Source organism: Leuresthes tenuis, unplaced genomic scaffold, assembly GCF_036924035.1.
Source record: "Leuresthes tenuis unplaced genomic scaffold, fLeuTen1.0.hap1 SCAF_20, whole genome shotgun sequence".
Taxonomy (NCBI): domain Eukaryota; kingdom Metazoa; phylum Chordata; class Actinopteri; order Atheriniformes; family Atherinopsidae; genus Leuresthes; species Leuresthes tenuis.
In genome coordinates, this window is record NW_027325374.1 from 18,102,479 (window position 1) to 18,117,440 (window position 14,962).

General features: G+C 42.4%; 1 protein-coding gene and 1 long non-coding RNA gene across 2 annotated transcripts; one reads left to right on the top strand and one right to left on the bottom strand.

The window, feature by feature from the left end:
• Positions 1-2,107: 2,107 nt before the first annotated feature.
• On the top strand, positions 2,108-4,663 carry LOC140278718 (uncharacterized). Its single transcript, XR_011909216.1, has 3 exons — positions 2,108-2,248; positions 2,326-2,425; positions 3,689-4,663. It is a non-coding gene; the product is annotated as an uncharacterized lncRNA (long non-coding RNA).
• A 7,678-nt stretch (positions 4,664-12,341) lies between these two features.
• On the bottom strand, positions 12,342-14,576 carry LOC140278751 (bone morphogenetic protein 2-like). The gene is made up of 5 exons (XM_072373831.1): positions 14,273-14,576; positions 13,897-14,036; positions 13,505-13,621; positions 13,146-13,332; positions 12,342-12,824 (listed from the first exon to the last, which is right to left on the bottom strand). Exons 1-5 carry the CDS (start codon positions 14,574-14,576, stop codon positions 12,412-12,414), a joined length of 1,161 nt encoding a protein of 386 aa, XP_072229932.1. The 3' UTR covers positions 12,342-12,411.
• Positions 14,577-14,962: the final 386 nt, after the last annotated feature.

The window sequence follows — 14,962 nt, forward strand, 5'->3', positions numbered from 1 at the left end:
GTTGACAGTGCTAACCACCACTCCACCGTGCAGCCAAAATATGGGAGCAGAAAAATTATTAATGTTACTGTTCCCACAGGAATTTAAAGAGTAAATATTAAACCAGGAGTTTTGGCAGTTTGCTGGTCTGAGGTTTTTAGGTGTATAAAGCAATGTCCAGCATGAAGGATGTCAGCAGTGATTATAAGGCCTTCTCACACAGTCTCACACAGACATCTCTTTTGTGCCGATGAATGACACTGACCTTGGAAATTAACATTACCCTCTGTGTATTTTGATATCTTTAGCTCCCGATATTCAAAACATCCATACAGACAAAATTCTCAGAAAACCCAGTTTGAATTTGTGCCATATCTGAATAGAAACCTGAGTAATGTTGCGGCACATGGCAATGTTTTCAGTTGCATGATTTTGATGTGTCTTGACAAACTCAACAGCAAAAGTTATATAACTTACAAAATTATATTTCCATTACTCAATTTATCTCAACCAAGAGCAATTCCAAAGACCTCCAAGGTTGGACACACATTCATGTGGGTATTTTCAGGTCACAAACAGCTGTCTTAACATTAAATCTTTCAAAACTCATGTTCTCACTGTGAAGACATTCAACCTTTTAACAAACCCTGTTCTGCAGCAAGCTGGTTAGAATAATACAACCTATTAATGTTTATTTGGCGGAGGATAGTCACCAACATCCAACTTCCAGCAACCAAAATTGGTAATCTTGAAGAAGTCTCTTCACATCGCCAAGAAATAAAGTCCAGTAGCCTTTTAATCAAGCTCAGAAGAGTATTTTTTTTCCTAATTTCTTTTTCAGTGTTTAGATTTTAGTCTGCATTTAGCATGCATTCTGTTTTTTAACTACGGCCTTGTAGACTTTCTAGCTGTGTTTCACAGACATGAATATGCTCTTGGATCCAAACAGAAATAGGTGTTAAAGGGGAAGGAGGCCCATAAGAGGCCTTATTTAGGGCATGAGCACAGACAGTAAAAAAGGGAAATGCTCTGACACACAGGATTCCTGCTCACACCATGACATTCCCACATGGATGAGCAAGTGAGACCTCAGACGGGGGCAGGAATGCCCCATTGTTTGGATGGACCAAATCCAAATTTGAAGATGAAACATTTCCACATACAGGTGCATATTCTTTAAGAGCAGTTCACTGACAGTGTAAGGTTTGACTGTGTGAAAGGTGCAACAAAAATAGACTGGCTTATACATGGCATCCTGGTGCACTTTGATGCTGAGGCACAAAGCTAGTCATAGATGGTCATTTTATTTAAAGATATTTTTGGAAGACTTTATTGAAACTGGGGGCAACAGACAATGGTGATGCCAGCACATGAATATTCTGGTAAACCTGTAGTTTAAAACCGTAGCTCATAACAGCAAATATTTCTAATAAAGGTAAATGAAAGGGTAGTAGGTAATTGCTCTGAAGCTTACATTGAGCAAGACATTATTCCTCAAACACAAACCTTTCTTCATTTAGGAGATTCGTGGGGTCAGCTGTCACATGAAATATCATCTATTGACTTCATCTGAATCATGGAGAGTAAATAAAATGCCCCTTCCAGCTCAGCATAATCTCACAGCAACAGTTGCATTGGTCCTAAAACTAGTATACCCTATCACACATGTCCACAACATGGCCTTGTAAACAGAGCTTGAACAACAAGAATGAGCCCAACCCTGCCAGTTATGCCACTCAGTAGATCAAGTCTGCGTCCAGCGACCAATCTCCCCCTCAGGGACTGTCATGCTTATTTGGACCTATGTGAGGCAAGGGGTTATATCAGAGAGCTTGTTTCTGTGGGTGACAGAAGCAAAATTAATTTGTTGCTAAATACTGGCCAATGATGTAACCAGGTAAGTGCACCCCACTCAGTCTTGCATTGCCTAAACTGATCAATGCATGCTCTTCACTGACAAGAGGGCCCCGTCATGTTTCTAAAGGTGCCAGACAGTAAAGAGAAGGTCCATGCCAGGGCCTATCAGTGCTCACTGCTTAGCTACAAAAATAACCAATGACAGTGTCCATTTCATCCTGTTGGCCTGTCTTTCCCTGCCACTCGACACCCACTGGTTATTCCAATGTGAGCTAGCTAGCTGGGACCTGTGTTGCTGCTCAGTTTGGCCACACAGACTAGTGTGTCTATTTTGGTATCTTTTGAGCTGGTGCTCAGGAGCCCGACCACACCAGTGCATTTGAACATGGATCCAAGGACTTGACTCACTTTGGTGAGTTTTGCTTGTTTTAAGCAGAAAACATCAGAAAGTTTGTGATTGAAAACTGCTAACTGGAGTATTCTCGGCAGGTGATACCACACTGTTTTCTTGGATTCTACAGTAAAAATTGTGTTGATACCAGAGTCTGTATTGGACCCTTGCAGTCAGCATGAAGGACCCATCAAGAAGGTGAGAGAACAGTGTGTTATCATAAAGGTTTACAAAGACATGAGAGGCCCCAAGCAAATAATATGAGATAGCCAAAGATTTTTAGAATTTTGAGCTAAACCCTCATGTCCAAAAGGACAGAAAGAAGGTGTCTTTGCATTTCTGTGTCTTCCCACTATAAGATCATTATATTAATATGTTGTCATATCTTTCCCCCTTGTATTAACACATCTACAGGGAATTTGTATCATGCTCCAATGATTGAACCTTTATACAGTGTAGTTAACTGTCCAGGTTCATTCCTTGGGTATAAATAAACAAGCAGATGCTGGGAAAGTACCGTGGTTGCTAACTGATCTCTGGTTATAAGAGCTAGAAGACTGTTGGCGACCAAAGTGTCCTGGAAAGCCAAAGCATTCAGTAAGTCTGACTTAAGATACAGTAAAGTGATGAAGTTCTATTAAGTTTCATTTGCTGTGTTCAAATAATGTTTAAAAATGAATTTTTATGACTACATAAGTCATTTTGTTATTGGTGAATCTTTTATCTGGTTGTATTTGCCTTGGAATGTGAATGCTTTTTGACACTTGATAGTACTAATGATACTTACCATCAAACACTCTTATCCCTGAAATGTTTACATTTGTCTCAATAAATCTCAATTTTATTTTAAGATGAGTGATGGTTGTGTGGGAAGTTGAAGCCTTGAGTTACATGTCAGTGGCTAAGCTCACAGGTCAGGCCATATAAATGGGTTATTGAGCTATTCTGAGAACTCACCCAGTTAGCTAAAGTAAGCTACAGTAGAGCAGCTGCTGCTGAGGTGGACTGCGACACGTGTGATCGATTGACTTGTATTTCCTGCGCTCTGCGGTGTAAACTTGCTGGTGAGAACATTATTTCTATAGTTTTGCACATGAATTCTCTTCATGTTAGCCTACTAAATTCACTACATTTGGGAAAGAAGATAGGATGTGAGGGATTTGATTGTGATGGGTGGAAAATGCACACACATGAATAATTTCCACATTTATCCTATACTGAACGCAGGAATTTTCTGTCATAGCCACCAACACTGTGGTTAGAGCTAAAAGCAGACACTGCTTAAAATAACCAAGAGTATGGTCTGAAGTGTTTGTCTACTCCCTGCATAGTTACAACACAGCCCGAACCACCACATGTGTACATAAAGGTCATCAGTACAGCTATAGTTCAAAACCATTTATAGTAACTCAGTGGGCTGGTTTATTGAATATTGACACCGATTTTGATGCTTCTTTGCAGATGATTTACAGATCCTGACCCATCCCTCAGCTGACGCAAAACTTAAGGATCTGCAGGGCTGCTTCAGCTATATAGAAGGCAAGACTAGTGATGACAATGCAGAAAGACATCTGATGACATCATGAGCTGTGTGGAAAAGCGACACATGAGCCATCGGATGGGAAGCATGCTCCACCATCGCTTCCCCAATGGCTTCACTGACTTGTTCATGGATGAGACGGATCGCGAGGTCAGCATCCTCACCGATAGAGCCTTCCGAAGTCTCTGTGTTGGAGACGATGCGGTTTACAATGACGAGTTATTGTATGGATACTCACCTTTCAGCTGCCACAAACCTTTGGTGGGGGAACGCCTTAAAAATCAGAAGGAATCTAAAAAGGCAGGTCAACACAAACATGACAAAAGCGACGCTCAGAAGAACATATCCCACATGTCATCATTCCTCAAGGCATTAAGTGTTGCTGAGGGAAGTTGTGAGGGGATGTTAATCAGAAATGGAATGACAGACTCTAATGGGGAATCATGGGATAAGTCTGCACTTCGCAGCATCCAGAGAGAGTTATCAGAATTCTCTTCAGATTATCACTCCGGGCTTGCTGATAGACATTACAAGAGCCATAAGCGACATCACTCTGGTGATGGTTTATCAAACAAAACAGGCAAAGATGTAAGCCTTCCCTCTGGGAAATCAACAAAAATTAAAAATGGGAAATCCACGGTCAAATTAAGAAAGCTTAACATTAAAAACTTTTTCCTCCACAGTGAGTTCAGTCCTTTCCAAACATGGAGAGACTTTAAACGGTACCCCTTTGGCCAAGAGGACACAGTCCCCACTATTCTCTCTGCAGATAATACTCCTAAATGGTACGACTTGCCATTTTACAAGCAGCTAACTGAGGCCCACAGAAAAGAGACACACACATGCCACAAAGAAGCAGTTGAGCCCTCTCCCCCCACTGTTCCCCAACCCATCCTCCCTCCTCCTCCTCCCCCAAAGGTCCTGCCTAAGCCCTTAACTACATTGGCTGAGAAGAGGTGCTCTTCAGATGGAGGGGATGGGACTGCTGCCCCCTGGAGGCGCAACAGGTCCAGGGCAAAAAGTGCTATTCCAGCCAATCAGGCTGGGATACAACCTCAAGAGAGCAACACAAAAGCAGTGGAAGAAAGTCTTTTGTTGGTTAAAAAGGAAGTCAAATCTGTGGAAGTAAAAGCAGTCGAGGAGGTCAGCTCTTTGGCCTCTACCCCGTTCAGCATCTGCCAGCTGATGACTCCCCTCATTCCCTCCAGACAGCCAACGGAAACATCAGAAATCCTCCAAGCAGTCCTCTCACCGTCTGTCCTTGATCTTCCAGGTAGGCCTCACTCTGAGGCCAAAGTGACCCCTGAACCGGTCAAACGAGAGAGCTACAAATCCCTCGCCTCCAGCATCCTCTTTAACCTGAAAGACAACAGGAAAAGGGTGAAGAGCCGTTACAGCCCACCGAAATTCAAAACTGTCGAGCTGCCTGAGGATGGTGCCCAGTCTCCACAATTAGATAATATGAAGCAGGTTGGTTCTGATGGCAATGCATCAGGCTTAAGCACGCCTGCCATTTTGCGAGATGGACAGACAGTTTGCAGTCCGATTTTGGAACCTATAGGATCCCCAAATGCTGATCTTACAAAGCATGATGGTGACAAGCCTCTTTCGGATGATTATTTGTTAGCAAATCTGCTGCACACTAAACGAGACGCTGTTGATAAGAGCAATTATGGAGAAGAGAACCTAATTTCTCCATTTAAAAACTCAAAAACAAACAAAAGCCCCATGGCCAAAAAGCAGAACTACCCTTCTCTGAATTTGTACAAGAAAGCTAGTCCTGTTGACAGTGATATGAAATATCTACAAGTCCCCCTGAGCACCATTACTCCTGCACACGCCAATCCAACAAATGAGGCAAAAGACAGTAAGCTTTCTCCATTAGACCTGCCAACAAACACAGGGCTTTCACCAAGCGCTTTAAATGCCGTCAAAAACTATTCACCCGTAATTTCACCCCGCACGGGTGAGAAAGAAAGACTGTCATCAGAGGGTAAAAGACTCCCAAATATCCCAGAGAAAGCAAAAAGCCTGGGGAAAAACACAAAAGCGCAGCCTACTTCTACAGAAAAGGAGTCAGGTGGCCAGACCAAGAGTACAATGGAAGTGATCAGAGCAGCAAGGGAAGCAATTAATGCCGCCAAAAATAAAGCTCGATCAGCAAGTCATTCAGATAGCATTAGCAAGGAGATGTTAGAAACTGAAGAGCTGAGGCAGAAAGAGATGGATGACAAAGTTTCAAAAGAAACGTTTAGAAGCAAGAGAGAAAATTTAGAGCCAGAAAGCACCGTTTTTTCTCGAAATAGTAATGAAGCAGCTAGTGCAACACTGGTTGGTAAAATGAACAATGTTAACAAGGAGCCTCCGCCCGTTCCAAAGAGAAACTTTGCTAAAGCAGACATTCAGCTGCCTCTTGACAAACAGCAAACAAATAACTTAAGCAAAGCCTCTGATGGCAATTCACTGGATGGGCGACCAGATTTACCCTCAAAAGAAAAGGAACTTGCCAAGAAACAAGGCAAGCTGAAACATGTATTCTCAGCCAGGCAGAACAATTACATAAAAAATCAAAGATATGTAGTGATGGATGATAAACAAGCAGAGGAGTATGAGGAAGACAATCTGAACGTGAACACAAGGGCGGAGACGGATAAGGAGATGACGTCATGCGGAGAAATGAAAGATAGCGGGCATATTATGAATGATTTGCAGGCTTTGAAAGAGCTGGAGAGAGCAAGACTTGGCGATCGCATACTTGAGAATACAAAGAGCAAACTCGAGGTTGTTAACATAGACGAAGAGGCGAAAGCTAAGAATGATTTGATATCTAGGGAGCTTCGGAATATAAAGAGAGGCATGCTGTCTATGAGAGGGAACACTTCGGCCAAGAGAGAAATATTTGCGAAGAAAGAGAAGGAGCAGAACAAGCAAGAGGCTTTAGCAAAGTTGGACAGTAACGCCATCGTAAACAAGACACTAATGAATGACAATTACGACAAAGCCAAAATGGCACTTGAAGAGATCATCTCAGAACGGGAGAGAAGAAGGTATAAATTGACAGAACAGGATGCAAATTTATCATATGAAGAAAATGTTATTGACAGAAAATTGGAAACATGGCTACAGCAAGGCACAGAAGCTGTTAAAGATTGCATTGCATCAGTTGGAGAGAAACAGAATGGCAGCAATTCTACATTTAAAGAGACAGACCTAAAAGAGAGATTAGGTGATTTAAGAGACCATAATCAACTCAAACAGATTTTATCACAAACTGAACCGAGACCTGGTGAGACTCACATATCAGGTGGAAGGATAGCACTTCCTGGCATGGATAAGATTGGCAATGAGTTAAACATACTCCTGAAAGCTAAAGCTAAACATATGAAAGACAGTTTAACTGATAATACTGCTCATAATTCAGAGGTCAGCTTGGAAGAAATAACAAGACAGATGTCTGAAGAGAGTGGAGAGTACTTGAACGAAAGTGAAGACAAAAAAATAGATACTCCTCCTGTTCCTCCCAGGAGCAAAAAGGGAGGCAACAAGAGGGATGGAGGTTCAAATGAAGTAAAAGATAGGGTAGGCGAAATTGAAATTTCAGGGAAATCTGAAAACCACGTGGAGCCATTAAATAATAGGACAGGCTCAGAAATACAAGGAGAAGACAGCGAAGAAGCCGTGCCAAGTCCAAGTAAAACTTATTCTTCCAAAGACAGACAGGATGAGGAAAATCAAGGCAATTTAGAATCAAATACTGCAACAAATGAAGTTACATGCAAGCCTGTTTTAATTTCAAATAACAGACTATCTGAAAATACACTGTGCATGTCACCAAAGCTGACAGCAAACCAAACTAAGACAAACAACTTGCACCCCTCAAAAGAAGGCACAACTGAAACAACCAATGATAAGGCACAGGAGACGGGCAAGATAAAGCGAAAGGCCCCTTTAAAACCAGACCACTTAATTACGGCAGATGACAGTATGACTAAGAGTGTCAAAGCACAAGAAGAGCCTGACAAAGCAAGTGGTGATAATGTACATGTGGATACTGAGGCTCTTAGTGAAACCCCTAAAAGTATAGTGTCACCCTTACTACTAGTAAATGGCATCAGTGTCCCGCAGAGCCCACCCGATCAAGCCAGCTTGTCCTCAAAGTCCTCCTACTTTTCTGTGGACAGCGCATTGCACAGAAACACTGAGACTGAGTCAAACATATACCATTCCTTGGATAACTTGACTGGAGAGATGGAAGAGGTTGATGACGCTGGACTTAGTGTTTCACGAAAGGATTTGGATAGAGCCGAAGTGGAATATTATTCTTTAAGTGATCAGGAGAGTGAGCTGGATGGTGTAAAGAGGCACATGAAATCTCCTCAAAAAGAGCCAGAATTACAGCACAAGTACAGCGCAGATAGAGAGAACGTCTCTACAGATCAAAGAGAAACCTGTGTAGAAAATGATTCAGCAACATTGTCGCCCACTAATGCTTTCTCACCAACTTTTGAGATCCCAGCTTTGTTTAAAGTAAAAGATAACACTTTCAGTAATAAGCTTAAGAAAGCTGTACCATCATGGTCATCAAGAGTGGGTCTGAATGGTTCAGAGAGGGTAGAGGAGGTAAATCGAGAAAAGGAAGATCCAGAACAAACATTGGCTAAAGAAACGCCCATTGTCAATATCACTGTAACTTCACCAGAAATGTTTAGACCTGAGGAGATTTTATCGAACCAATCACCCCCCTCGCCTTCAAATCTCGAAAGTGAAAACCCAAAGAGACCTCAAGCTGGAGATTTTCTCACTGTCTCACAGGATGAAGACAGATCTTCAAGGGTGACTCCATCATCTGAAGGCATGGAGAGCCTAACAACCAGCACAGCTGACACAGTCGATGAGGTGGCAATAAATGGTGGGGTTCCTGTTGAGCATGAAGGGACAAAGGTTCTCAACGAACAATCAGGGTCCACCTGTAGTGGCAATGACAGCCAAACAGGGCTGCCCAAGCCACCTGCTGTATTACCCAAATCTGAAAAGGCTGTTCTAAAAGCCATTAAACTGGCAAATAGAAGGATGAAGAAGGAGGAGGCCCAGAAATCGTCCCATAAGTCCTCTCAAAGTAGCAGCAAACACAGAGCAGATGGACAAAAAAGTGATAAATCAGAGCAGAAAAGTAGCAACAGTGCTAAAATTGGCAGGAACAGTGAGAGAAAACACAAAGCAAAAACAGAAGATGGCAGTCATCCCAATGACAATCATCATAGGAATAAAAGCAATGCCCAGAGTGAGCAACAACCGAGCGGCAATGAAAACCACCATCAGAACACAGCAGAAAAGAACTACAAGGCTCGGAGACAGAGTCACGATTCAGTGGAAAACAATAACCAGAGAACCGACGCTCGACCCAGTGTGGCATCAGAAAGACAAGGCCGCAGCAGCAACAGACACGTTCGAGATAAGCCAGAGCAAAGACATTACAGCAGTGACAGAGTAATCAGCAACGTGCCTGTATACAAAGCTCAAGTCGATGAGAGGCCCACGTCAGACAGGCCATTCCATCGATCACAAAGCATTGATAGGTACTTGGGAAGTAAAGTAGAGCGTAGGCTCAGTGCTGATGCGGTGGTCAGTGAAAAGCTCGATCCTAGGACTCAGCGCATTGAGAAATCCATCATGGATGAGCTTAAGCAAAGAGGTCGACCCAGAGAGATGACCAGCAGAGACAACCCAGTGAGGAGAAGTCACAGTATTGATGCGCACTGCATTGAAATACCTCACCCCTCATCCCTGTCTCGCCAGTCGAGCCACACAAGCCACACAAGCCACACCAGCCACACCAGCCAGCTTTCTCGCCAGTCTAGCATTGAGCACACTATTATTACACAGTCGTTCCCTATGACCCAACGAAAGCTCCTCCAGGATCCTGAGTCGGGGCAGTACTTCTTTGTCGACTTGCCTGTTCAGGTCAAGACAAAAACCTTCTTTGATCCTGAGACAGGAAGCTATGTGCAGCTGCCAGTCCAGCCACCAGATGGTGCTGTTCCACAGGCTTCCCCCATGGATGTCCTTACTCCACCACTAGTTGTTTACCACAGCTTTGTCCCCGTCCCTCTGTCTCCCATGGCTAAGAAAACTACCATCCAAAAGGCTCACGTGGAACAGGAGGAGTTTGAGCAAAGGCATCTGGAGAGAGCAAGGCAAATGCACTGTAAGGAGGGAAATCCATATTTAGAGCCTGCCTATGGACAACATGATCACATGTTAGGGGAGTTCATGGGAACTGAGGAGCTAGACTGTCCCAGTTGATCGTTAAATTGTGGTGTTTGCTGCATTCCAGGAGTTATTTTTGTGAAGCAGTTGCAATGGTATATCTTTTTCAATTTGCTTTACCTTCTATTACTTTCACAAGATTCATTTACATTTTCCTTAAAGAGCACTTCGGCGATGGATCAAACCCCCAACTGATGACTGGTCACTGGTGCATTGGTGTATTAAACACCAAATCAGCTTTGATGCAAACATATTTTGCCCATTATGGACAGAAAAAGAAGAATGCACCTAAAAATACCACTAAAATGGCCCTAGATATGCCAGTGCATGTTCATTTTTACTGATGTTACGGTTTAAAAGATGGAGCTTATTTCCTCCACCCGGAAAGTTCTTCATTTGTTTTCACAATAGACATCTTTAGTTGTGGTTTTGCTTTACTTTAAACTTTGATGACACAAGCCGTGTCTGTCTTTTGAAGCCACCGAGGCCTCCACTGGGTTTAGGAGGAAGAAAGACGATAGGTTGAGTATAAACTCACAAGAAATGATCAATTTGTGGATGACTGATAGCTGTTGAATGTGGCTGTATGGATGTGGGTTGGCAGATTTGAGAATATGTGCAATTTTCGAGAAAGAACACGAGAACATGGATTATCCATGTACATAATGTACTTAAGTGTAAACAGTGAAGGTGTGGCTGAATGTAAAGTGTTTATAATTTGTAAATGCTGATAGTTTGTAAAATACTACATTGGTATTTGGATCTCTACTATTTTTCAGGTTTTGTTGCTTTTGTTTTCTTACCTATTGCCTTGAGATTTTTATTTTCAACATACAGTTTGAAGTAAGTCACCGTTAGATATACTTGAAACTAATCAGATGAACTTAAAAAAACCCTGTTTGCTCCTGATTCCGACTGATCATGTCCACACAGCGGAATTTCTGAAATACTTTGCATGCTGACGTTAAAACTGCACCTGCTGAATGTGTTTCAAACATCACAATTTTCATTCTCACCGTGGAAAAGCTTGAACTGGTATGAAAACAATCCCTGTTTTTTTTTTTTTGTTTTGTTTTTTTGTAATTTATAGTAAACACGAAGGAGAATTGGTGTTGCAGGTTTGTTGCATCGGCATTTTTCTAAGCTAGAACTAAGCAGGGCTGCCTTGTGTCTGTGATCCATTCCAAATAAAAATGACTGTTCTCAACAGATTTTTTGTGTACTCTTACCTATTTTGCTCCACTGCCGATATCCATTTAGGAATAGTGGCTCGACAAATCGTACTGAACAGAGCTGAACAAATGTAAATTATCATTTTCAGTTGTTACCCCAAAGTGGTGATAAATCAAATATTGAAAGGTTACATAGACGTGTACAGTAACTTTTCAGGGATGCTTTATATTTTAAGTAAATATGTGATATTTCTCTCCTGAATTGAAGCTATACAGCAGGTTTGTATATTTCAGCTACACCTCTATACTGTCACCTGCTGATCAAATCGTGTAAAGACAAGAACTGTCTAACAGCTTGTTTACAGCTTTCATTCACTAATATGCTCTACAAAACATACAATGTACATAAAAAATGTACAAGAACACAAATATTCAAACAGGGTTTTCTAACCCTGCAGCTTTTAAATCTTTTTACTTGATTTATGTTACATATTGTACTTAAAGTTCTATAACTTGTATAATCATTTTTAAATTTGAGAAATGATTAAGATCCTTCCATCAAACATTTTGTAGTCTCTGCATTTGTGTATTGAAAAGAGCAAAAAAGGTAGTAAAGACGGACAAATCGGTTCAGATTCCTCTCTGAGGGCAGAGCTGGTGTTTCCAATACAGATGAACAGTAAAAAAAAAAGAAAAAACCCACGTATATCATTAATAACCAGATCACAACATATGCTATTCCAGATGCTGTTTCTTCAAAACATTTGTTGGAGTTTGAACAGTGATCAGCTTTTCAACCATTATAATGTACTTTTAACAGTTTGTCAGATTATCGCAAAAACTACAAATCACAAAAGACAGTGCTGGTTTAAATCACAGGACCCTGCAGTGGACGCATGTGGCCGCTCCCGCACCGCAGCGAGATTTTGACGAACCAGTCTGTAGCTGATAGTTCATTATTAATGAATGACTTAGAACAAGAAAAAACTGTTCAAACCCCATGTCGTGAACATCTCTGTGTTCCAGAAAGTGTTTTTATGAATCCTTCAACTACATCAGGCAGCAGTGATTAATACTTGAAGAATTGTTCATTTATTTTTAAAAATAAAACAATATTTAAACATATGCATGAAGATACAGTGTTTAAACAATTCTTGGATCGCCTCCAACCTTTGTTCCAGTCTTAAACAGTGCAGTCTGCACAGTCAATGGCATCCGCAGCTTAAAGCGACCATGTCGTCGTACTGCTTCAAGACTACATTCTCTTCATCGTCGAAGTACAACAAACTGATGGACTGGAGCCTGTCGGGCACACAGCAGGGCGCTTCTACTTCATCACCAGAGAGCTTGAGCGCGTGCATGATGGAGCGTACAGTGGCGTGGTTGGTGGCCCTGAGGCCGACCCCCAACGGAAATGGGCAGGAGCCTTTGCAGTGGTATGCGTTGTATCCACGGGGAGAGATGATCCAGCCCGACCAGCCGATCTCATCAAAGTCAACAAAGAGTGGGACCCGCTGGCAGGATTGGACGCGGCTGTGGGGCGAGAAACCTAAGGGCGCGCGCCGTCTTCTGCTCAGGCGGTCACGGGGCTCGGGTGCTGCTGAAGGTTGGGCTTGTCCTGGAGGAAGACAAAGACGCAGTCATAAACTATTTCTCTTTGGGCCACAACAAAACTTCAAAACGTCTTATGTAGACTGTACAGGAAGAACAGATAATGCCACTTCTTAATCCTTATGAGGATTTGGGGCTTTTTAGAGGAAACACCTGAGGATGAGGTGTGTTATGATGTGGAAACGCACATATGAGTCGTGTGTCCTTCCTCACACCTGTACGGAACACCGTTATAATTCACACTTAGCAAAAGACAATCTGTTTCGATTGGAGGATCTGTTGGAGGAAAAGCATCTAATACACACACACACTACTCCCACCACCTTACCCAGGTATGACTGGTTTGCTGCTCTCCTGCCATCGTCTGAGAATATGACCAGATAGGCGTTTGTGTCTGTCAACTCTCCAGCCTGCTTAGATGAAGACACCGCTGACTCCATCCAATTACCGGAAGGAAAGGTGGTCACCACCAGGATGCCATTGTTCTCCTGACTGCTCCGGATCCACTTGTATATCTGAGATTCAGAGCATTGATGGACCAGCTCTTTGTTAATGTCACCAAAATGACAAATCAAACACAAATCTGCTTTGGAAATGGTGCAAAAACAGCACACTGAAATCTTTATGTCTAATTAACCAACATTTGTTCCTAATTCAAGAAAATGAATCATGGAAGGAAGGCGTTACCATTTGAGTGACATTGAAGACTTCCCAGCCTTGTGTGTACACGGGCACCAGCCTGGAGGTGATGAGGTTTCCTCTCCATGGCTTTACTCTGCTGTCCAGCACCTCATATAGATCCACCTGGGCAGTTAAAAAAACAGTAATGTTAGTTAACTAAACCAAAACTGTCAATGTGTCTGTTTAAAGCCCGTAATTATTGAATGTTTGCTGACACTCAGGCAGGATGACCGCTCCTATTAGTGGTCAGTGTGGTTAATTAGACACTGAAGCACTAGACATCAACATATATTTGTCAAATACCCCACTGGACAGGTTATCTTTACAGCTCTGCTCCAAAATCAAACAAAAATGTACTTGACAAGACATTAAAGGGAATCTCTCCATAAGCGGCTTACCCTATAGAAATGAGGACCGTGTGACTTTCCGAGGTAAAACTTCTGTTTCTTTCTGAGCCAGCGGAACTCCGCTTTGATTATTTCTTCCTCTCTTCCGAAAGACGACAAGTTGAAGAAGTGAAACCGCTCTCCATTATGGCCTGCAGACGAGAAAATATAGAAGAAACATCTTTAGAGGAACGTTTTTTTCAGAAAGACTCGTTAAACAGACACGTATCCGTGCGCAATTGCACCGTCTGCCAGCATTTACGCATTCTCACCCTGACGGTGTTGTTCTGTAGCTTAAATGATGTATTAATTTATCAAGAAATTACATGATTTCTCACAGAACCACCAGACTTTAGCGTATAGTTCAATCTGACAAGCTTCTGTTCACCTTTATCCTCAAAACTGCGCACTATGTTTCCCTCCAGAATTTCCTTCTGACTTTTCGGGGTTCCTTTGGTGACAGTCACCGCGTTAAAAAGATCCAACATAAACTGCGGTGCCTTCTTGTGTGGAGGTACCGCTGGAGCCCGGGGTAAATCTCTCAAGTTGAGCACAGCGTCCAACCTCCTAGTCACTGCATCCGAGTCGTCCTGCTTCCCTATCGTCCCTGCGCCCTGCGGTATAGCCAGCGGGGTGACGCACCCCAGCTGGAGGACCAGAACGATGCAGAGGCGCACAGCTCCTGTTGCCATTTTTCAGTGAGAGTGGACTGAGCTCTACACCTGTAGGACGATGGGTGATAAGGGTGATCCCGCTGCTTCTGATAACAGGCTGTCCTTGTATTCAGCTAACACCGGGAGATGATTAGGCCGTGATTGATGATGGGAAAAAAAAAAACACACAAAGGAAAGGTGAAAATGACCCGAGAGTCAACTTGAAACATGAAAACAAGTAAATGACTAATATGTCTGTATTTGCATGAAGCTTATAGTTTGGAGGCCAATTTAGAGACATGTTTCTCAATGAGAAAAAAAAAGTTACATTTATAGAAAGTTAAACTTATAAACCCATCTGTTAGGCTGCATTTGTTATTACAAAATAACGTGCTTAAGTAATACACAGTCATAATAATGTGGGT